Source organism: Pristis pectinata, chromosome 11 (genome assembly GCF_009764475.1).
Source record: "Pristis pectinata isolate sPriPec2 chromosome 11, sPriPec2.1.pri, whole genome shotgun sequence".
NCBI classification, from domain to species: domain Eukaryota; kingdom Metazoa; phylum Chordata; class Chondrichthyes; order Rhinopristiformes; family Pristidae; genus Pristis; species Pristis pectinata.
Window position 1 is genome coordinate 6,408,704 of NC_067415.1, and position 25,206 is coordinate 6,433,909.

General features: G+C 42.5%; 1 protein-coding gene across 9 annotated transcripts in view; it reads right to left on the bottom strand.

The window, feature by feature from the left end:
- The window catches only part of pak1 (p21 protein (Cdc42/Rac)-activated kinase 1), a 187,545-nt gene that overhangs the window by 31,613 nt on the left and 130,726 nt on the right, over positions 1-25,206 (bottom strand). For all 9 annotated transcript variants that reach the window (XM_052026239.1, XM_052026235.1, XM_052026240.1 and 6 more), the window contains 4 exons: positions 16,372-16,472; positions 13,020-13,167; positions 11,702-11,739; positions 5,370-5,483 (listed from right to left, as the gene is read on the bottom strand). In XM_052026239.1, the coding sequence (XP_051882199.1) occupies positions 5,370-5,483; positions 11,702-11,739; positions 13,020-13,167; positions 16,372-16,472 (401 nt within the window). The remainder of the gene's footprint in view (positions 1-5,369; positions 5,484-11,701; positions 11,740-13,019; positions 13,168-16,371; positions 16,473-25,206) is intronic.

Genomic DNA, 25,206 nt, shown 5'->3' on the forward strand with positions numbered 1-25,206 from the left:
CCTTAGTGTTTCAGCTCAGTGATTGCTCATCAAAACCAAATCCTTAGCTCTAGCCCTCTCTGCACAGATTCTGCAAGACGAGCCACTTCCAGCACCACCTGCTTTTGCTTCCGATTTTTAGTATCTACACCGTTTTGCTTTCATGTTAAATAAACTTTTCAATTTTTATCATTACTCTGCACAGTCATGGACAGGGTAATGATAAAAATTACACACATATCAAATTTTGCAACTGAAGCGCATATCATTTCTGATTCTTGTAGTTCACTGTGAAAAATCAAATTGTGTTGCATGGATTAATCTTGTACAGTTCGTTTGGCCAAACTGTACTTGCTGACGGGAACAAAATCCACTGCTACAACGAGTGGTGGCTGAGACGCAGGGCCCCCGAGAAAATCACATTGTGATCATTTTGGTAAAAGGCAATTTAATTAATGGCACAAGAATTTTTAATTAAGATTATAGATCAAAAGATACTCAAGAGATGGTTAGTATTTAATATCACTATTTATTATAATTTATAACTTTTTGGCAGGACTATGTACTGGCAGTTCTTAAAATACGTAGCAATTGTGCTATAGCACAGCATATCTAGCACAATGATGTACATTTTTGCTGAACTCTGCCAGTACTTTGAGCTGACTTCACTGATATTGTGCTGTGTCAATGTATTGGTAGGCCAGGATTGAGTTTTCCAGGAATTTTATAATTATTACTCTTCTGGAAGTTCCCCATGTATGCACACACCTTTATATTTATCTCCCTGGATGATGAGGCATAAGGGTAAGAATTTTTAAAATTTCCCCTATATAACCGTTGTACAAGCGGAAACCGCAATCAGAATATTGTGTTCACTCTGCTATAGAAAGATGCCATTAAGCTGGAAAGAGTGCAGAGGAGATTTACAAGGATGTTGCCAGGACTGGAGTGAGTTATGGAGAGAGGTTGAGCAGGTTAGGACTTTATTCACTGGACGGAGGAGAAGATAAGATATTTATTTATTAGTCACACATACATTGAAACACACAGTGGAATGCATCTTTTTGTGTTACTAAGAATGTGCTGGGGGCAGCCCGCAAGTGTCACCTCTCTTCTGGCGCCAACATAGCATGCCCACAGCTCCTAACCTGTACGTCTTTGGAATGTGGGAGGAAACCGGAGCACCCGGAGGAAACCCATGCAGTCATGGGGAGAATGTACAAACTCCTTACAGACAGCAGCGGGAATTGAACCCGGGTTGCTGGCGCTGTAACAGCATTATGCTAACCGCTACACTGTATTACAGAGGTGTATAAAATCTTGAGGGGTATAGATAGGGTAAATGCACACAGTCCTTTTCCCAGGGTTGGGGAATTGAGAACTAGAGCTTTAGGGTGAGAGGGGAGAGATTTAATAGGAAGCTGAGGGGCACCTTTTTCCACCCAGAGGGTGATGCGTATATGGTACGAGCTGCCAGAGCAAATGGTTGAGGCACACACATTAAAAACATAAAAGGCACTTGGACAGGTACATGGATAGGAAAGGTTTAGAGTGACATGGACCAAACACGGGCAAGCGGGATGAGCTTAGATGGGAATCTTGGTTGGCATGGACCAGTTGGGCCGAAGGGCCTGTTTCCGTGCTGTATGACTCTAGAGCACTTAAGAGTCAACTACATTGGAATCAGATGTAAGCCAGCCTGCACAAGGATTGCAGATCTCCTTTCCTGAAGGGATTTCTTAAACCTCCTGACTGATATTTCAATATAGCAGTGGGGAAGTTCCTCTCGGAAGAAGTGGCTGAGGGATATTGAAGGATATAATAGATGCGTTTTTACAACCACGCAATAGTTTCATCAGATTATTTAAATTCTGCAATTGCCATGTTGAGATTTGTAGTACTGCTGTGAGTCCAGGCCTTTGCATTGCAAGTCCAGAAACTGAAATGCTGTTTTACCAGCATATCCATATTAAGAGCAAAACTATTGATGGAAGCATTGATCTTGCAATGGCAAATCAAAAAGCCATTGTGAAAAGAAAATCAAACTGCTGGAGGAACGCAGCAGGTCAAGTAGCATTTGTGGAGGCAAAGGGATGTTGATGTGTGGGCCTGATGTAGGGTCTTGACCCAAAACTTTGCCTCCACAGATGCTAATTGCCCCATTGAGTTTCTCCAGCAGTTTGTTTAGTCAGGGTACTGAGTTCAAGAGCTGCGAGGTAATGTTGTAGCTGTACAGAACTCCAGTTAGACCACACTTGGATTATTGTGTTCAGTTTTGGTTGCCTCATTATAGGAAGGATGTGGAATCTTTAGAGAGGAGATTTACCAGGATGCTGCCTGGATTGGAGAGCATGTCTTATGAGGATAGGTTGAGTAAGTTAGGGGTTTTCTCTTTGGAGAGAAAGATGAGAGGTGACTTGATAGAGGTGTACAAGATGATAAGAGGCATAGATCGAGTGGACAGTCAGAGACTTTTTCCCAGGGCGACAATGGCTAACACGAGGGGACATAATTTTAAGGTGATTGGAGGAAGGTATAAGGGGGATGTCAGAGTTAAGTTTTTTTTACGCAAAGAGTGGTGGGTGCATGGAACACACTGCTGGCAGAGGTTATGGGGGCATTATGGACATTTAAGAGATTCTTAGATAGGCACATGAATGATAGAGAAATGGAGGGCTATGTGGGAGCGAAGGGTTAAATAGATATTAGAGCAGGATAAAATGTCAGCACAACATCGTGGGCCATAGGGCCTGTACTGTGCCGTAATGTTCCAAATGTTCTATGTTTCATAGAACAGTACAGCACAATACAGGCCCTTCAGCCCACAATGTTGTGCTGACCTTTAAAACCTCACCTAAGACTATCCTTCCTGAGGATGTGGGAGGAACCCTTCCTCCCACATATCCCTCTGTTTTAAATTCCTCCATATGCCTATCTAGTAATCTCTTGAATTTGACCAATGTACCTGCCTCCACCACCGCCCCAGGCAGCGCATTCCATGCCCCAACCACTCTCTGGGTAAAAAAACCTTCCTCTGATATTGCTCCAGCTTTCTTGCTCTAGATTCCAGCATCTGCAGCCACTTGTGTCTCCAAGCCATGGTGAAGTTCCTCAAATGGTCTGGTAATATCAAGAAGATTACAACTTCCATCTTTGTTGGATTATCCCAGCCAAGGTGATAGCAGGACACTCTGATCAACATTAGAAAGTGAGCTGAGGAAGAGAAATTTTATCCAGAGAATGGCAAGTCTTGGAATTCACCACTTAAAAGGGTGGAAGGCAGCCTCCCTGTATGTTAAAGAACCTGGATGAGCTCTTGAAATGCCACAACCTACAAGGCTGCGGAGGAACATAGAGAGATACAGTGCGGACACTTGGCCTTTGGCCCGCTCAGTCCGCACCGACCATCAACCACCCATTTACACTAATCCTACATTAATCCCATTTTTGTTTTCATTCTCCCCAGGTTCGACCACTCACCGACACAGTAGGGACAATTTACAGCGGCCAATTAACCTAGCAACCTGCATATCTTGGGGACATGGAGGGAAACAGGCGCACCTGGAGGAAACCCACGCGGTCTCAGGAGAACATACAACCTCCACGCAGCTGCACCCGAGGTCAAGATTGAACCAGGCTCCCTGGCTCTGTGTGCTGCGCCACTGTGCGGCCTGGGTTCGATGCTGACCTGTGCTGTGTGCAGTTTGCATGTTCTCTGTATGGCCGGGTGGGTTTCCTCCGGGTGCTCCAGTTTTCTCCCACATCCCAAAGATGTGCGGGTTGGTGGTAAACTACCTCTTGTGCGTAGTGAGTCAGGGAGTTGATGGCAAAGCGGTGAGAATAAAAAGAGACAGAAACGGGCTCTTGGACCCAACGTGTCCATGCCGAGCTTTCTGCCCATTTACACTAACCCCATTTTCCTGCAATAGTGTCTGTTTAAATTCCTCTTAAACGTAGTGATATGATTCCACCACCTCCTCTGGCAGTGAGTGCTGGATGTCAACCACTTTCTGTGTAAAGAAAAACTTTCTCCTCAAATCCCTTTTAAAACTTCTTCCTCTCACCTTAAGCCTATGCTCTCTTGTTTTTGATACCCATGGGAAAAAGATTGTGACCATCTACCCTATCTATCCTCTTATAATTTCATATACTTCTATCTGGTCACCCCTCAGGCTCCTTCACTCCAGGGAAAACAAGCCCAGCCTATCCAATCTCTCCCCATAACTAAAGTCTCCCAATCCAGGCAACATCCTGGTGAACCTCCTCTAGACTCTCCCCAGCATAATCACATCCTTCCAATTGTGTGGTGAACAGAACTACATGCAATACTCCAAGTGCAGTCTAATCACTGTTTCCTAAAGTTTCCACATAATGTCCCAACTTTTACATCTATGCCCCATCTTATGAAGGCAAGCTTGCCATATGCCTTCTTCACCACCCTACCTGTGTTGCCACCTTCAGGGAACTATGGACTTGAACCTCAAGGTCCCTCTGTTCATCAACATTCCTTCGCACACCACCATTTATGATAGATGTCCTACCCCTACTTGACTTCCCAAAATGTATCATCCTACACTGTTGGGATCAAATTCTATCTGTCAACACTTCCTTCAACTTTCCATCTGATCTATATTGGAATTGAATTTAGGAGCCAAGAGGTAATGTTGCAGCTATATAGGACACTGGTCAGGCCTCACTTGGAGTACTGTGCTCAGTTCTGGTTGCCTCACTACAGGAAGGATGTGGAAGCCATAGAAAGGGTGCAGAGTAGATTTACAAGGATGTTGCCTGGATTGGGGAGCATGCCTTATGAGAACAGGTTGAGTGAACTCAGCCTTTCCTCCTTGGAGCGACGGAGGATGAGGGGTGACCTGATAGAGGTGTATAAGATGATGAGAGGTGTTGATCGTGTGGATAGTCAGAGGCTTTTTCCCAGGACTGAAATGGTGGCCACAAGAGGACACAGGTTTAAGGTGCTGGGGAGTAGGTACAGAGGAGATGTCAGGGGTAAGCTTTTTACTCAGAGAGTGGTGAGTGCGTGGAAGGGGCTGCCGGCAACGGTGGTGGAGGCAGATACGATAGGGTCTTTTAAGAGACTTTTGGATAGGTACATGGAGCTTAGAAAAATAGAGGGCTATGGGTAAGAGGGCTAGTAATTTCTAAGGTAGGGACATGTTCAGCACAACTTTGTGGGCCGAAGGGCCTGAATTGTGCTCTAGGTTTTCTATGTTTTCTATATCTTACTGTATGAAGACTGAGACAACCTTCCTCACTATCCAGAACACCACGAAGTTTCATGTCATCTGTAAACTTACTATTCATACATCCTACATTCACATCCAATTCCACGAACTTAGTTTAAGTGACTGTAAACAAGATTCTACACTGACCGACTTGGTGTGTTCTGGTCGCGGTGCAATCACAGGTGGTGGAACACCTTCATCTTCATCGTCATCCTCTGAAACTGGAGGCACGGCTGGGGACTCTGACACATTCTTCGTGCTCTTCAGGGGACAAGAGAATTAAAGATTATGGTTAATCAAATGATGATATTTGCTTCTGCTAAATTGATTCAATTTACCAAAACAATGAACCAGGATGAACAACTTGAGATAGACGAGAGGAACTGAGGCCCATTCTTTTCTAAGTAAAGGCCAAGGAGATGTTTAAAAGAGACACTCAAAACATAAGAGGGACTTGACAGTAAATAGAGAGCATTTGCAATGAACATAGAACATAGAATAATACAGCACAGTACAGGCCCTTCAGCCCACGATGTTGTGCCAACATTTTATCCTGCTCTAATATCTGTCTAACCCTTTCCTCCCACATAGCCCTCCATTTTTCTATCATTCATGTGGCCATCTAAGAGTTTACTGAGAATGTTCTGGGGGCCACAACATAGCATGCCCACAACTTCCTAACCTGTACGTCTTTGGAATGTGGGAGGAAACCAGAGCACCCGGAGGAAACCCACGCAGACACAGGGAGAACATACAAACTCCTTACAGACAGTGGCCGGATTTGAACCCGGGTCACTGGCGCTGTAATAGTGTTACGCTAACCGCTACACTACCGTGCTGCACTGGTGGGGAGATTAGTGACTATATGACACAGATCTAAGGTGATTTGATCGAACCAAAGAAAAATGAGGATGATTTTTTTATTTTGCTGTAAACTGCTGATGATTTCAGCTATCTATTTTACCTTCTATTGACATCTCCTCCAGAACTACCCTTTGTTATTCACTAATACTTTTATCACCACTTTTATTCAATCCTGCATGTCCTTCACCCTATCACAGAGCTTTCTTTCCATACTCCATGTTACACTCCCTTTTTCTGCATCCTGAAACTTGTCTTTACCTTTACCTAGCTCTGATGAAACTTCAGAACCCAAAATGTTAAGTGATTCACCTTCTAGAGGTGCTGCTGATCCTGTATTATCTGCTTCATTTCAGATTTCCAGCAACCTTAGTGTATTGTGGAGGGTCGTGGCTGTCACGTGACAGCACTGCCCACTACCTGGTCGGAAGACACACCACTGCCGATCAAGGTTCGGCCCCGCCCCACCCACCTGTGCACACCTGACCATTGGTCCCTTTAAATACCTTTGTACTTGGCCTTGGGCCATTGGCCCCCTGTAAATTACCTGGGCTGGACCCCCAGCCCTCCAGCACTATAAAGGGCGCCATATGTGCTCGGATCTCTTTGCCAGCTTCGAGGGATCACCCTGCTTCACTCCAGGCCGAGTACCGTGGAATGGCGCCAGAGAAATCATTGGTGAGGTGTGCACTGTTTAAGAGTTGGGAGCGTTTTAGTTAGTGTCCCTAGTAGCATAGATCTGTGCCTGCACTGAGTGAGTATCGTATTGGTTTTTCCTTGATTGTATGTACCTAGTTCGTTGTGTGTGTGTGTTTTATCCCTGCTGCAATTTTCCCATGCTCGCTATAAACCGTGCGTGTGTGTTATTCCCGTTACCATTTTCCCACGTTTGTCTTTTGTAAATAAAATCCTTTACTGCCAGACTGTGTTCTGATTCCTTGCTTTTGAGAACCCCCCCCCCGAACCTGTTTCCTCACTTACAACACATAGTTATTTGCCTTTCCATTTATTTTCTGCCTCTCTTTTTACTATGATCCACCAGCTAAAAATTGCCATAACCATAGGCCAATAGCTAAAAACAGGAATCAATCTAAATAGTTCTTCTTTCACCAGCATGAAAACCCTGGGCCAAGCAGCCTTTCTCCTGTACATTTCTATGATTTTATTTTCTTCCAAAAATTCCTGTACTTATTTTGGTTAAAATAACCGTAAACATCACCTAACAAGTGGTGGAAGTAGATTCAATTGTAACTTTAAAAAAGGAAAACTGAGTAAGTACTTGAAGTTGAGTAAACTTCAGAGAAAGAACAGGACTAAATGGATAGCTATTCTGAAGAGGATAAAAAAGTGGTTAATCAAAGAGCCCTATTTGCTTGTAGAAAGTGGCATATGCTTTTTACCACAAATCATGGAATGATTAACCTTGTTCTGTTCTGTAAAATTCTAATCGCTCCATATCCTCAAGTGGCTCCTTCCACGCATGAACCCAGGCCAGCATTTTCTTTTAGGTAATAAGGCATGTCATTAAAACTCAAGGTTTATTCCTTGCTGAAACTCACAATGTGCACCAAGCGCCAGTGAAAGAAACATCATCTTCAATTGTGAAAAAATAGAAGCTGCATTTAATGGTAGTATTCAGAAATGAGTGACCAGAATGACTGAGGAGTGGGTTGGGGAGGGAGGGGGTGGGGAGGTGGAGGGATTGGATTATGAGGAGAGATTACGTCCACTAGCAGAAAAACAGAGAATGTTGGAAACACTCAGCAGGTCAGGCAGGATCCATGCAAAGAGAAATAGTTAACGTTTCAAGTTGAAGACCCTTCATCAGGACTGAAACAAGTTTTCAAACTGAAATGTTAACTCTTTCTCTCTCCACAGATGCTGCCTAACCTGCTGAGTTTTTCGAGCATTTTGTTTTTATTTCAGATTTCCAGCATCTGCAGTTTTCTTTTGATTTTCATGCAATCTGCCATGTTCTACTGAAAGAGAGCTGTAAGTTTGCTAAGATTCTCTAAGGACAAAGTAACATGGACCTTATTCAAGCTATGTTTAGGAAAAAACACAAACAAATTGACGTATAACATGGAGTAGGCTACAGGTGCTTCATTTCTTAAAATCCACAAAGTCTGCACGTCCTGGAGAGGAAAAAGGAGTTTGGAACTTTGGTTCCCTCAGCCTTCCACAAGTATAAGAGTGAACCACCATATAGAGATGCAAGGAACTGCAGATACTACACCACTAAATAGAGAAAGCTTAAGAACTAACGATGACAAAATTAAAGGCAAGAAAGCAAAGCAAAATTGGGAAGATAGTTCACACTTGTTTAGGTCAGCATGGGTCAGTGAAAATGGAAATGAAAAATTTGGTTTACTGTGAACATACGTGAATACCAGAATGTCATAAACAGCACAGAAACCGGTCCTTCGGCCCAACTCATCCATGCTGATCAAGGTGTCTTCCCGAACTAGTCCCATTTTCCTGCATTTAGCCCACATCCAGCTAAACCTTTCCTATCCATCTATCTGTCCAAAGGTCTTTTAAATGCTGTAATTCCTCTGGCAGCTCCTTCCAGGCATCCACCACACACTGTGTGGAAAAACTTGCCTTTCAGGTCCCCTTTAAATCTTTCCCCTCCCACCTTAAATCTATGTATGCCCTCTAGTTTTAGACTCTCCTACCCTGGGAAAAAGACTGTGACCATTCACCCTATCTCTGCCCCTCATGATTTTATAAACCTCTATAAAGTTACCCCTCAGCCTCCTTCTCTCCAGGGAGAACAGTCTCGGCCTATCCAGTCTCTCCTCATGACTCAAGCCCTCCAGTCCCGGCAACGTCCTTGTGAATGTGAGTTGGGTGGAGTGTCAGCAGGTGGAATTTAATTGTAGCAGTGTGAGGAGATACATTTTGGGAAGTAAATGCAACAATGAGATATTATAGTCACAGATAGTTGCCTGGGAATATGAGGTGGAAGCAATATTGGAAAGTTGGCCAAAAAAATGGGGCAGGACTGAGCATTAAATATTCATGGATAGAAAGTCTTCAGGAAGGAAAGAGAAGCGCCTGAGAAAGCAGCGAATGATGCCTACATTTATCTGTGCTTTGTCAAGAGAGGTACAGAATATAAAAACAAGGAGGTCGTGCTGAGCTTTCATACCAATAGCTTGTCCTGGTCCAACTACATAGACGCCATGGCCAAGAAAGCACACTAGTGCCTCTTCTTCCTCAGAAGGCTAAGGAACTTCGGCATGTCCCTGTTGACCCTCACCAATTTTTATAGATGCACCATAGAAAGCATCTGATCTGGATGCATCATGGCATCTCCTCTGCCCAAGACTGCAAGAAACTGTGGAGAGTTGTGAACAAAGCTCAGCACATCACGGAAAACAGCCTCCCCTCCACTCTTGTCTGCACCTCATTGCCTCGGAAAAGCAGCCAACATAATCAAAGACCCCACCCACCCTGGACATTCTCTCTTCTCCCTCCTCCTATTGGGCAGAAGATACAAAAGCCTGAAAACACATACCACTAGGCTCAAGGACAGCTTCTATTCCGCTGTTATAAGACTCTTGAACAGACCCCTTGTACAATAAGATGGAATCTTGACCTCACATTCTACCTCGTTACGGCCTTGCACCTTACTGTCTGCCCGCACTCTGCATTCTGTTATTGCTTTTCCCTTGTACTACCTCAATGCACTGTTGTAATGAAATCATCTGTATGGATGGCATGCAAAACAAAGCTTTTCACTGTACCTTGGTACATGTTACAACAATAAACCAACTTACCAATTAAAACACTGGTCCAGCCTCAACTAGAGTAATATGTTCAATTCTGATCGCCACATCATAGGAAGGATGAGAAGGCACCAGGGAGGTTCCAGAAAAGATTTATGAGAGTGGTTCCTGGGACAAGGGACCACTGTTACAAAGTTAGATTAGGGAGGCTGGGATTTTTCTTTGAAGAGAAGGCCGAGGGAAGGTCTGATACAGGTATATAAAATGATGCAGGATCTGGCTTTGGAGGAGAGGCTGAAGACTACAGGTCACAGGAATTAAATAAAGGGCGAGACAATTAAGAGTGACATGAGGAAAATCTTCTTTATACAACATGTGGTTGGAATCTGCAATGCCTGCAAATGTGATGGAGACAGGTTCCAGTGCTGTCTTCAAGAAGGAAATGGTGAAGAAAAAATTGTAAGGCCATGGAGGAGGGGCGGGTGGGTGGAACTAGAAAATTGCTTTGGGTGAGAGCTGGCATGGACATGATGGGCTGTGAGGTCTCTTTCTGTGATGTAACTATTCTATGATTCTATGACAATGGAAATGGTTTCCTTTCATCATGTCTGGATCCAATGCAGACTAATTGATAAAAATTGATCGCTGCAATTGGTCAACAATTTGCTATCATTGTATCATGTGACTACCAGCATGGTAGAACATAGAACAGCACAGTAAAGGAACAGGCCCTTTGGCCCAGGATGTCATGCTGAACTAATTAAATGCCTAACTAAACTAATCCCTTCTGCCTACACAATGTCCACATCCCTCCATTCTCTGCACATTTATCTGCCTATTTAAGAGCCTCTTAAACGCCTCTATCGTAGTTGTCTCCACTACGACCCCTGGCAGCACATTCAAGGCACCCACCACACTCTCTATTCAAAAAAAATCATGCCCCCTCATCTCCTTTGAACTTACCCCCTCACCTTAATTGCATGTCCTCTGGTATTGGACCTTTCAACCCTGGGGATAAAGATACTGGCTGTCTACTCAATCTATCCCTCTCATAATTTTATAAACTTCTATCAGGTCTCCCCTCAGTCTCTGCCGCTCCAGAGAAATCAACCCTAGTTTGTCCAACCTCTCCTTATAGCACATGGCCTCTAATCCAGGCAGCATCCTGCTAAACCTGTTCTGCACCTTCTCCAAAGCCACCACATCCTTCCTACATAATGGGGCGACCAGAATTGAATGCAGTACTCCAGATGTGGCCTAACCAGAGTTTTATAAAGCTGCAAAATAACTTCCTAACTCTTGAAGTCAATATCTCAACTAATAAAGGCAAGCATGCCATATGCCGCCTTTATCACCCTATCAACCTGTGCAGCCACTTCTAGGGAGGATATATAAGGTGAACCAGATAGAGTGTGATTTTACTGCATCCAGCAGTTCCTATGTTCCCATGATCCACTACCAGACAAATGTCCTGGGGCATGCATGTTCCCTACCCATTGCTGTCTGGAATAGACTATAATGCTTTCAGTGGACACCACGGCTTAAGGTGTTTTATTTCTTACAGTTAGATTACAAAATGCACGTGCCTTTGAATTAAGTAAGAAAAGCTCCATAAAAACACTCCTTGATTAATTCTGAAACACACATCTGCTTATTAATTATTCCACACATCAATCTCATAGATTTTTCATTAAGTTCCCAAACTGTCATTAACCCAGCGAGAGATTTTAGTTTGTAACTTCTAGATTACCAACCCGAAAAGGCAAAAATAGATATTTGATGACTTGGTTTGGGAGCCACCCAAATGATGCTACACAACAATGACTGTAGACGGTATTATTTTCCAAACTATCTCAAGTAGAGGCATGTGAATAAAGAACTCACCAGTGCATTTGTGGTTGCATAACCATCTGTTGTTTTATCTGCAGAAAATAAAAGCATAAAATTATGCTGCAGGTGAACTATTTGAAGAATAAATATTCAAAACATCTTGAAAATACTAATAAAAACTCAAATTGCTGGAAGTACTCAGCAGGTTAGGCAGCATCTATAGAGAGAGAAAAACAGTTAACTTTTCAAGTCAGAGACCCTACATCTGACGATTTACAAGGATGTTGCCGGGACTCCAGGACCTGAGTTATAAGGAAAGGTTGAATAGGTTAGGACTTGATTCCCTGAAGCGCAGGAGAATGAGTGGAGATCTTACAGAGGTTTACAAAATTATGAGGGGTATCGATAGGGTGAATGCATGCAGGCTTTTTCCCCTAATGTTGGGTGAGACTAGAACTAGAAGACATAGGTTTAGGGTGAAAAGTGAAATATATAAGGGAAATCTGAGGGGGAACTTCTTGACTCAGAGGGTGGTGCGAGTGTGGAACAAGCTGCCAGCAGAAGTGATGGATGCGGGTTCAAGTGTAACATTTAAGAGAAGTTTGGATAGGTACATGGATGGGAGGGGTTTGGAGGGATGTGGTCCGGGTGCAGGTAGATGGGACTAGGCAGAAGATCAGGTGGCATGGACTAGATGGGCCGAAGGGCCTGTTTCTGTGCTGTGGTACTCTATGACTCTATGAAATCTGTTTATCTTTCAGATTTCCACCACCTGCTTTTTTTTCCTTGGAAATAAAAATCCCCACACATCATGGGATACAGTCCTTCATGACACTGTGTGTTCCAATCTTCTCTAAGCATCCAAACCTGCTTTCACCCTGGCAGCTGAAGAAACTGCTGTCAATAGTGAGGAGAAGAAAATATTGGGTCAAAATTGAATTGATGCGGGGGTGAAGCAGCTTACAGAGATAGGGAGAATTAGAAGGAATGTGGGCAAGAGATGTAAGAAAGATAAATCACAGGAAGCTTCAGTGATGCCTAATCAAAGGCAATATACAGCAGTTATTAATGTCGTCCCACCGTATCAGAGAAATTCCTTTTGTTTTTCCCATCGACCTCTCCTCGACCCCCTCCTCTGCTACTGAGACCAACTTGTTTCTTTCTCAGTTCTGGTCTCAGATCTGAAACGTTGACTGTTTCTCTTTCCACAGGTGCTGCCTGACCTGCTGAGATTTTCCAGCATTTTCTTTTATTTCAGATTTCCAGCATCTGCAGTTTTTTTGAATTCCAAATCTCGCTTTACAAGGTGGTTGAATGAAGATAATTATGCAGAGAAGACCAATAGGAAAAAAGGGACAAACAGATCTCTTACCTGTGAAGCTCATGTATTTTTGACTGTTTGATGTTTCTTTTGAATCATAGAATTTCAAAACATCCAGCACTGCCTGGGGATTCTTTTTCTGCTCCAGTTTGGTGATATTCGATGTCTGTAGTAATCGAGCCCATTGCTCAGGCATGCCCTGGGATTTGGGAGGGAGGGAGTGGAAAAAAAGTGATACAAAAATATTCTAAGACGAGATAAAAGGTCAGCTGTGATCTTATCAGAATGATACAGCAGGTACAAAAAGCCAACTGGCTTCTAATGTTCATTCACGTTAATATGGAGTAACTTGCAGTAGTGAATCAAGTTTATTAATGGTTAATTAAATAGTTGAGTTCAATTCTGCCGTTATTTCCAACTTCAAGACATTAAATTGGCATTAAGAGAAAGAAACCAGCATGATTTTGCTCTTCTAAGCTGAGGGTAGGGAGCTGTTGTGGCTGTGGAGACGTGCTACCCAGAGGTGGACCCTACTCTGGTCCAATAGGTTCCCAAAGCCAATAGACTCATTAGTCAGAGGAACATAGGATTGTTACAGGTCCTCCTCCTCGCTCACTTGAGCATAAAGTTCCCATCAACCATCTCTGGCTGAGATTTTTAAACCTTTGCTAGACACAAGCAAGGTACCAAATGACTGGAGGACATCAAGCAATGGTCCCCTTTTATAAGAAGGACAGTAGGGAAAAGCCTGATAACTAAAGACCTGTGAGGCTAACATCGATGGTAGGGAAGATACTGAGGGACAGGATTAATGATCACTTGGAAAGGCAGGGACTAGATAAGAGACATCCAACACGGCTTTGTCAAGGGCAGATCCTGTCTGACTAACTTGATTTAATGCTTTGAAGAGGCAACAAAGTACATTGATGAGGGCAGGGCAGTAGATGTGATTTACATTGACTTCAGTAAGGATTTTGTTAAGGTGCCACACAGGAGACTAGTTCAAAAGGTTATGGCCCAGGGCAGGTTGGCAAAGTGGACCCTAAATTGGCTTGGCAATAGGAGATGGAGGGTAATGTTACAGGGTTAGTTTTGCAATTGGATGCCTGTGACTACAAATGTCCCACAAGGATCGGTGCTGGGACCCTTGCTGTTCATAGTGTACGTGAATAATTTGGATGTAGGAGGCAAGATCAGTAAGTTCGTGGATGACACAAAGATTTGCAGAGTTATCGACAGTGTGGAAGGTAGTCTTAAGCTGCAGAGAAATATCAATGCGTTGGTGAAATGGGCCTACAAATGGCAGATGGAGTTTAATCCAGACGAATGTGATGTGATGCATCTTGTGAGCACCAATGAGGCTAGGACATATACCATGAATTGTAGGGTCTTAGGGAGTACTGAAGAATAGAGGGACCTTGGAGTACAAGTCCAAACATTCTTGAAGGTAGTATCGCAGGTAGATCCACGTTATCTACCTGGATACTGGCCTTCATTAGTCAGGACACTGAATACAGAAGCTAGGATGTTATGCTCCAACTTTATAAAACCTGACTCAGACCTCAGCTGGAGTACTGTGTGCAGTTCTGGTCACCATTCTATAGAAAGGATATGATAGCACTGGAGAAGGTGCAGAGGAGATTCACCAGGATATTGCCTGGGATGGGATGGAGCAGTTAAGAGGAGAGACTGCATGGAGTGGGGGAGCTTAAGAGGGGACATAACTGAGGTATATAAAATTACGAGAGATATTGATAGGGTGGACTACAGGAAATTTTTTCCCCAGATAAGAGGTAGATAACTGTCAAGGAGATAGATTTAGGATAAGGGGAAAGAAACTTAGAGGGGATCTGAGGGGTACCTACTTCACCCAGAGAGCAATGAGTACCTGGAATGCACTGCCAGAGGGAGTGGTGGGAGCAGAGTCACTGATAGCACTTAAGACGTGTCTGGATGAGCGCTTGAATTGTCCAGGCATAGAAGGCTATGGGCCAAATGCTGGGAGATGGGATTAATACGGATGGATGCTCACTGGTCAGCATGGATGAGTTGGGCCAAATGGCCTGTTTCCATGCTCTACAATTCTATAACTCTAATCACCTGGCTGCTTAATAGTTCCACAATATTTGGAGTCAACACTTGAATAGGTTATCCTAAATGCTGACAACTTATTGTGTGATGGAGGATGACAACATTTATTCTGAACTTCGATTCATCAATTTCAACCTCTATCATCTTCAGTTTTATTTCCTTGTTTATATATAAAAAAAATTCAAGGAGGTTATTTTCAAGCAAGAGAATCTCTGGAATTCTGTGTTCCTGAAGGTGGTGAGGTCCAGATCATTAGATAGATAAATATTTGAAAGCGAAGAATTCAGGGTGATGAGGAACTGACACAGAATAGGTTAGTATAGATCAGCCATGATCATATTGAATGGTGGAGCAGGCTTGAGGACCTTGTTGCCTATTCCTGCTCCTGTTTTCTTGTGCTCTTGTGACACCAGAACTGAGAGGTTGTAACCACAGAAAAGAACAAACATGTTGGACTCTTTACTATGGAAAAGACAAAGCTGAAGGGTGACCTGACAGGGATCTTGAAAATTATTAATGGACTGGCAAGAGTGGAAGCATGAGTAAAACGTCCTCATTATGCAGTTTCCGTTTGTGGGGAGTCCGAAACAAGTGGACTCAAATAGAAAAGGTCATTCATGTATTCAATAGGGAATCTGGGAAAAAATTCCTTACCTAAAGGGTCGAAATTTACTGTCATAAGTAGTTCGCTGAACACCAAAGGCATTTAAAGGGGAGGCTACGCGCATAAGGGAGAAAGAAACAGATGGATATGCTGACAAGGTGAGATGAACTAAGATGGCAAGAGCATGAACAGCTACATGCACGTGTTTGACGCTATATATCGGCTGCAAATAAGGCTTCCACATTAAGAAGTTAAGTCCGAACTGTTTTTTTATCTACTCATTTGCAGAAAAGGAGTGTCACTGACTCGACTGATATTTATCACCTGTCACTGGGTGGCTTACTTGGCCACTTCAGAGGCCAATTAAACCATCCTGCTGGGGTCCGGAATCAAGTACAAACTAGGTTGGGTGAGGGCAGTGGATTTTCTTCCTTGAAGGGCATTAGTGAGCAAGTGGGTTTTTAATGATATGAGATGTGGTTACTAGATTTTTATTCCAGAGATATTTAATTATTTGAACTTAAATTCTCTAGCTGCCATGATGGGATTTGAACTCGTCACCAGATCAGCTTCCTGGGCCTTTGGAAACTAGACAAGTAACTTTACCACTAATCTAATGTACCCATCTATAACACAAGCTAATATACCCATTTAGCACACAATTTCTTCCTCCATCATCCTTCCAGCATAAAGTGCAAGGTCACTTACTGTGAATTCTCCTGTGACAGCATCAAATCCAACATGTATTGTGTGCTCGAAATCAGATGGTAGCGAGATTTCTGGTCGTTCTCTTTCTTTTTTTCTGTTGGCTGCAGGTAAAAAAAATTATCCATTAAGTGCTCAAAACATAACAGGAAATGAAACGTAAAATAATAACATTATAAAGGTCAGAAGGACTTCAATTGAGAGGACATTGAGTGAGATACAGCCTGAGAGGATGAGGGAGAGAGATTTTTATGCGAGAGAGTCGACTTGCACTACAGACATTGAATGATCTGTGATCAACTAAACATTAACATAACTGAAATTAGAGTCATGACTCATGACGTTAGAAGTCTTTTGAAGTGCACTTACTCATCATGCCTTTTCATATTAACAGCTTTCAGTATTTTTTTCTGATGGTACATTCTCTCCACTATTAACTACAGTGTTCACCTGCTGCTAACAAAACTGCCATCTTAAAAACTCGGGTTCACAAAATCCCTCACATATAGCTGGGATTTAATGGGAAATCAGTGGGTGTTGATCTTTCAGATGTACTTAGTGTGGCAGTAATTTCTCCTCCTCTTGCTGGTGCTACTTGGGAGAGCAATGGAAGCAGGTGAATCTCAGAATGCTGAGCGGCAGTAAAAATCCTCTGTAGGGACACCAGAGCGTGGACAGAGGCCTTTCACTGGTTAAAACTGATGGGGTAGACCAATCCACCGAGCATTCTCCAAAATGAGAATATACTCCAGACTCCAGTAAACCAGACTGAGGGAGAAATACAAAAGAGAAAGTTTTAAAATGAAAATGAGAGGAAAAATAGCTAAATAATTATACCCAGGCTGCAGCTTGCCGTCCTTGTAACTGGCTCCACATACTGATTAAATATGATTATGTTTTCGTCTCTAGACAATCCCTCAGGTGGAGGCAGGTGACTGAACATCTCACACCTGGGATCTGATGGATTCTGAATTTGTGTTGTTGGTTCTATGCATTTCTGACGGGGGGGGGTGGGGAGGGGTGAAAGAGAGAGGGGTGAGGGGGGTGAAAGAGAGAGAAGGGGGTGAAAGAGAAAGGGTGAAAGAGAGATGAAAGAAAGAGACGTGAAAGAAAGTGAAAGAAAGGATGAGCGAGAGAGAGATGGTGATTGAGAGACAGAGGGGAGTGAAAGAAGGAGAGAGAGAAGGGGTGAAAGAGAGATGGTGAACAAGAGAGGGTGAAAGAGAGAGGGGGGTTGAGAAGGCACAGAGAGGTGGAGAAGGCACAGAGAGGTAGAGAAGGCACGGAGAGGTAGAGAAGGCACGGAGAGGTGGAGAAGGCATAAAGCGAAAGAACAGGTAAAAAAAAGAGGAATAAAAATGAAAGAAAAAGTGTACAAGTAGAAAGCAAGCAGCGTGTAAATGCCAGGAGCAAGTCAAGTAGTGCTGAGAGAGAGAGCACAGCAAAGGATGGGGCTACGTACAGTAGTGAACACAGTGTGAAAGACCAGGAGATGAGAATGAAGATTGAACTAAATTCTATTTACACACCATTTCTCAAACATTTCTACATACCTTTGATTATCCATAGATCATGATATTAGCCAAACAGTAGCTAGTCTGCACACATCAAGATCCCACAAATAGCAATGAGATGGCTGACCAGTTAACCTGTTTTCATTGTTCTGATTGAGAGGTGGACATTAACTTGGATAATGGGAGAACCTCCAGTTAACCTTTGAAAGTTGATTCAGCATCTTCAAGAGCCAATTGGTCCAGAGAACTAGGCAGACTTGGCATAGTCTTTCATCTGAAGCTCAGCAACTCTGGCAACAAATACTCTTACAATATAGGGAGTATCAGTCGAAACTCCCAGCTCAACTTCTGGAATAAGGCTCAAGCTTACAAGGCAAAAGTGGATTGGTGAAATAGTGTGCCCCCTCCAATTTCAATAAAGAAGGCTGTGTGACGCTGACAGTGGGTGAAAGATTTACGTAGGAGCAAGTAATGTGGGTGTGCTTTAAAGCTGATTATGTTGCTTCATGATGTACTGCATCACCTCCTCATAGGTGGTCTCCATAGAAACAAAAAGAACATATAAAAATTGTTAATAAAATACTCAGAAGTCTTGACGTTGGCACATTTTAATAGTGGTCTGCATCAGGACTTCTAAAAAAATTTGATCTAGAATTATGATCAATAGTCATAATAGTTATATCACATAAACCTCAGTAAATCCACATTTCTTTTTCAATCCACTGATATAATTTTCTTCAACTGGTTTCTGAAGTTTTATTAGCTACTAAGCGATGTCACTTCTTGGTGTGAACTTGCTAAGTTGTCTTGAATTTTGACTCATTACCATGGAGTGCATTTTCAATTCTATATAAAAATATAAATAAAGAAAAATAAACAATCCGTTTACCTGACTAATGTCTTGTGTTGCACATAGTCTTTTTCTTTACTGTCTTGTACAACTTATGTATAATTTCTGTTCTGTGTGTTGTCTGAATCTACGTGCCTGTGATGTTGCTGCAAGTAAGTTTTTCATTGTACCTGTACCTCACCGTACGTGTGCATAAGGCAATAAACTGTACTTTCTAATCTTCTCAATCAAGGTTGCCAATCCCACTTAAAGGAAAGGGGTCACACTTCATGTGTCAGCTGCAGCTGACATGAAGCTGAGGGGCTGGATGTGACGAGCATTGACCTTAGTTCAGACGTCCGTGTTGTGTCCAGGAGAGAGTAGGAGGTCAATTGTAGTGGCATATCGCCAGAGAAAGGCAAGTTCATTTCACACCAGTATTGCTTTATGTGGGTCAGTGGCAAATTTTGTTCAGTAATGGCCTTGTGAGGTGCCTTGGGGCATTTCATTATTCTATATAGAAGTAGATGACTTTGGAAGACCACATACTGAAAGGCCTGGATAGAGTGGACATGGAGAGAATGTTTCCATTAGTAGGACAGTCTAGGATCCAAGGGCACAGCCTTAGAATAAAGGGACGTCCCTTTAGAACTGAGATGAGGAGGAATTTCTTCAGCCAGAGGGTGGTGAATCTGTGGAATATTTTAGGCAGAGATTGATTGGTGAAGGGGGCTATAGGTTACGTGGAGAAGTGGGTGAGAATGGGGTTGAATAAAATCAGCCATGATCGAATGGTGTAGGAGACTCGATGGGCTGAATGGTCTAATTCTGCTCTTATATCTTATGGTTTTATGGTCTACTCAGTCCTCACCAAATACTGTGCTCATGCTGACATTTTCATCAATGAGTGTCGTAGCAATAGTAGACCCAGTAACCATAAGAAAGTAAACCAAATGACCTCAACATCTTTAAACAAGCCCAATTTATTTACTTTCAATTTATATCTTGACTGGTCCTTTTGAAATTCTGTGTTTAGATTTTTTTATGTTCTGAAACACTATGACTGCCACTAGATGGTGACTCTGCACATAAAGTTGCATGAATTGATACAACTCCAATTAGACAACTCACGCTGCACCATACGCATTTGGAAATGAGTAACATGTATGCAATAGAAAAGTGCAAAGCTGCTTTCGTCATGACACTGTAGCTTTAACAATGACAGTGGGGATATGCACACCTACATGATGCTCACGCAATGCATAAGGCTCAAAATTACCTTTAATTGCTCTGACTTTCCTGAACAGACTGGGAATGAGATGACTTAACTATAAGCTATATGAAGCAGCTCTCCATACTCTATAGTTACGACCATAAGATATAGGAGCAGAATTAGGCCATTCAGCCCATCAAGTCTACCCCGCCATTCAACCATGACTGATTTTTTTCAACCCCATTCTCCCGCCTTCTCCCACTTATCTTATCTTATAACCCTTAACCCCCTTACCAATCAAGAATCTATCAATCTCTGCCTTAAATACACCCAATGACTTGGCCTCCAGATTTCTATGTGGTAACGAATTCAACAGATTCACCACCCCTTGGCTGAAGAAATTCTTCTGCATCTCAGTTTTAAAGGGACATCCCTTTATTCTGAGGCAGTGCCCTCGGATCCTGGACTCTCCTACTAACGGAAACATCCTCTCCACGTCCACTCTATCCAGGCCTTTCAGTAATTATATGTGGTAAAACCTGCCATACATGTCTACCTTATGGACATTTTTGGAGGAGACCAAAATACTGGTGTGTCCAATAAAATCGGGTTTGTTAGAATACAAAGCTCTACCTGATGTCTGCATTTTCACTTATTTTCGTATTTTACTAAACTTGACGCAATGAAATTGTAAAACATTACTGCACATTCTCATCAGAATAAATAAAATTTCTAAGCTTGAATTGTTTTTGCTTCATTGTTAACTTAGAAGGGAAAAGCTAAGCATAACTTAAATCCAAGAAAGATGTTTTCCCAAAATTTAAGCCGCAAAGGAGGTAACAACATACACATCAGTACAGCCTATACATTGCATTTTACAGTAAGACACAAAAAAAACATGCAATGCAAAGCCCATCATTTACAATGCACATTTTCCAGGGCCCCTCTCTTGTGACTAGATTGTTCAACAGCTTGTTGGACATACAGCACAATGAATTTCCTCCAATTACACATGGGGAAGATCAAAGCCAATGTATTCCATTCCTGTCCCAAGCTTTGTTTCCTAATCACGTTCCTCCTCCCTGGAACCCATTTGAAACAGAGAAAGGTTATTCACAATCTTGATGTCATGTTTGACCACCACTATGAGCTTTGGACCAGGTGTCCAAGTCATCACAAAGGCCACCTATTCCACCAAGGATGCCATTCAATTTTCTCTCTTCTACCTTCTGGGAGAAGATACAGGAGCTTGAAAACCCAGACTTCCAGACTCAAGAACAGCTTCTTCCTCACTGCTATCAGACTCTTGAACCCCACGTGCTCCTTGTTGTTCAGCCTAATAGTCATCACATAGAATATATCCAATGCTTCAAATACAGGAGCTGGGACGTCATGTTACAACGTTATAAAACATTGATTAGGTCACACCGGTGCACTATGTGTAGCTCTGGTCACCACACAATAGGAAGAATGTGATTGTGCTTGAGAGGGCACAGAGAATTTTCATCAGGATGTTGCCTGGATTGGAACATTTCTGTTATACGAAGCAACTGGGTTTGTTTTCCCTAGAGTGGAGGAGACTTGAGGGGTGACCTGATAGAGGTATATAATATTATGAGGGGGATAGATAGGGTAGATAGTAAAAACCTTTTCCCCCATGTTAGGGGTGTTTAAGACAAGCAGGACTAAGTGAGAGGTAGGAGGTCTAGAGGGAGCTGATGGGGAATGTTGTTCCTCCCTAGAGGGTAATCGGAGTCTGGAATGCATCGCCTGAAGAGATGGGGGAGGCAGATACTCTCACAACATTTAAGATACATCCATATAAGGCAGGGAAGGCTATGTGATGTGAGTAAATGGGATTAGTGTAGGTAGGTACAACAGGCAGCATTGAAGGGCCGAAGGGCCTTTATCTGCGCTGAACAACTATGACACTATGACCTGAGCATTGCAACCTGGAGTGGCCATTAAAAACCCTCTCTGTAGGTCATTAATTAAAATAGCTTTGGTTAAACACTTGGCAATCATCTTCGTAAAGGTTCTCAGCATAAGGTTTTGATATTGGTATATTATTGTCAAATGTACTGAGATATAGTGAAAAGCTTTTGTTTTGTGTGCTATCCAGACAGATCATGCTATACAGAATTACATCAAGATAGTAAAAAAACAGAATGCAGAATATAGCATTGCAGTTACAGAGGAAGTGCAATGCAGGTAGACAAATAAAATGCAAGGTCCATGATGAGGTAGATTGTGAGGTCAAGAGTTCACCTTTTAGTAAGAGAGTTCCATAACAGCAGGATAGAAGCTGTCCTTGACTCTGGTGGTATGTGCTCTCAAGCTTTTGTATCTTCTGCCTGACGGGAGAGGGGAGAAGAGAGAATGTCCGGGGTGGAAAGGGTGATTATGTTGGCTGCTTTCCCGAGGCAGTGGGAAGTGTAGACAGAGTCAGTGGAGGGGAGGCTGGTTTATGAAATGGACTGGGCTGTGTTCACATCTCTCTGCAATTTCTTGGGAACAGCAGTTGCTATACCACACTGTGATGCATCTGGATAGGATGCTTTCTATGGTTCGACTCGACTTGATTGTTATTGGCCTTCAGTTGTCAATATCTTGGAGATTAACCGGATCACCCCAACATGGGGATTAAGATGGTTCAGCTATCTTTAAAATAATGTGGCATCTTCTCTTGGCCCAAGAGATTTCAAAATCCAACTTTCTGAGCCTATGTAAGGCCAGGCCACCCAGACCAGTGGTGGTAAGCACTTTAAAAATTTCAATGGCAACTTTAACATCGATCAACAGCCTGACATTGTTTGTAAGTCACTGTCTGTGGAAACAGAATCAGAGCTTTCAAAAGGTAATCGGAAAGAGACTCCAGAGTGAATAGTTTGCAGGGCTGTGGGGAAAGAGCAGATAGGAGGGACTGACAGAATTGGTCTACTGGGAGTTAGCATAATTCAATAGGCTGAATGGCCCCCTCTGTGCCATTCCAATCATCTGGTCATCAAATTTTTGCTTATGGCTCTTGGCTGCATGGGAACTCAATGTCATGTTCACTATACTTTGTTAGTAACTACTCTTTTTTTTTCTGGCTGTGATGTATTTGCAATATCGAGCAGTTGTGAAAGGCTCTGTAAGGTCTTTGTTCTCCTTTGAACAAAAAAAGTTGAGAGATTCAATGGTGGTGCATTTTGATCATGACTGGTTTAGAACAGATAACTTGAGGGAATCTGTTCCCTTTGACAGACAGTTCAAGGACCTGGCCTCAAAGATTAAAAATTTTGAGTGAAGGATACAAGATAGTTGTGAGGGGAAACCATCTATAGAACCAGATGGATGTAGTGAAGGTAACCAAACCTAGATAAAGAACAACATTAATCGCGCAGTCAGTGCAATAAATGAAAAACACTGCAAGCTTGGATACTTGCAAGTGCTAAAACACAACATCACACAACAGAAAGGAAAGCATTGCCAATTGAACCAACTAAATTTTAGGGTTTCATAATGTTGTGCTTAAGTTACTGGACTAACAACCAGTGTTCTAGACCACTGATCCAGAGATGTCAGCTTGAATCCCACACTGACAGCTGGGGAATTTAAATAAATCTGTAATTGAAATTAGTCTCAGTAACAATAACCATGAAACTACTGGATTGTTATAAAGCCCAGCTGCTTCACTAATGTTGTTTGGGGAAGGAAATCTCTCATCCTTGCCCAGTGTGACTTCAGATCCACCAACTCTTGGCTGCGCCTACCCTCCATGTTACAAAGTTCAGGAGCTATTAGGGATGGACAATAACCGTGGCCTTGTTTGCAACATGCACAATCCATGAATGTATTAAAAGAGTCAAAATAATTGTACAATATGAATGGATAGTGAGTACACTGCACATCAAGTTACAAGGAAGAATTAAGTATCCTAATGATATATTGAGTGAGATAACAAACTAACTTGTTAATTTGTACAACTTTCTGAAATGCAATTTCACAATGGAAAATACAGGTAGTTCTGCTATAACATGATAGTTCCCAAGAAACCTTGCATTATAGACAGTCGCATTACAGCAGAACAGGTTGCAGTTGCCTTCAAAGCACAGATTTAAACAGATTTTCCCAATCACCATCTCTCTATAAACACAGCGGCCCAAATAACACAGATAGTGTTCCCTAATCCATCAATCGCATTACAACCAATACGTATTATGGAAACATGCATTATACCTGTACAAGACATCAAAGAAGGGTTGTACATTCAAAATGTCATTCAATTATCCTCTCTCTCTTTACAAAAGCTGACATTTCCACTAATTTCAGTTCGCCAGCATTTGCAAATTTTATTTTTAACGATTACATTCAGATGAGGATATTGCCCTTGGCTCAGCAATAGCAACTTCTGAATCAGATGGCCAACATTTGTGTGCAAGAACCCACTACCGTAGTGGACTACCGAGGGAGGGCAGAATTGTCTGAAGTACAACCTGATATATGAAACATCAAATTAAAGACTGGATTTTCAAGTGATTGTGCAAGATCCCTTGGCCCCATCCAATTCTCCTCAACATTTAGCCCTCAAGCCACATCCAAGGTACAAATTGGAATATTGTATTTTAATGCAAAATAACAAAGACAATTCTAAAGCAATTCTACAGCTGTAGACTGCATCGTGACATTTGAGATAGAAATACAAACTATGCAAAAAGGTCCCTCGGCATTTGCCTGGACTGGAGCATTTCAGTTGCAGGGAGAGATTGGACGGAGTGGGTTTGTTTCCCCAAGGTTGAGGGGTCAGTTGATAGAGGGAGGTAAAATTATGAGGAGGATAGATAGGGTAAATAGTAAAGCAGCCAACACAATCAATGACCCCACCCACTCCAGACATTCTCTCCTCCCAGCTCCCATCAGGCTGAAGATACAAAAGCCTGAAAGCATGTACCACCAGGCTCAGGGACAGCTTCTGTCCTGCTGTTATATATAAGACTATTGAATGGTCCCTGGGACAATAAGATGGTCTCTTGATCACACAGTCTATTGCATCATAGCCTTGCGCCTTATTGTCTGCCTGCACTGCACTTTCTCTGTAACTGTAACACTATATTCTGCATTCTGTTATTGTTTTCCCTTGTACTACCTCAATGCACTGATGTGATGAAATGATCTGTGTGGATGGCATGCAAAACAAAGTTTTTCACTGTACCTCAGTACATCTGACAATAAACCAATTTTCCAAAAATCATTTTTCCCCATGGTGGGCATAGGTTTAAGGAGAGGTAGGAGATTTAGAG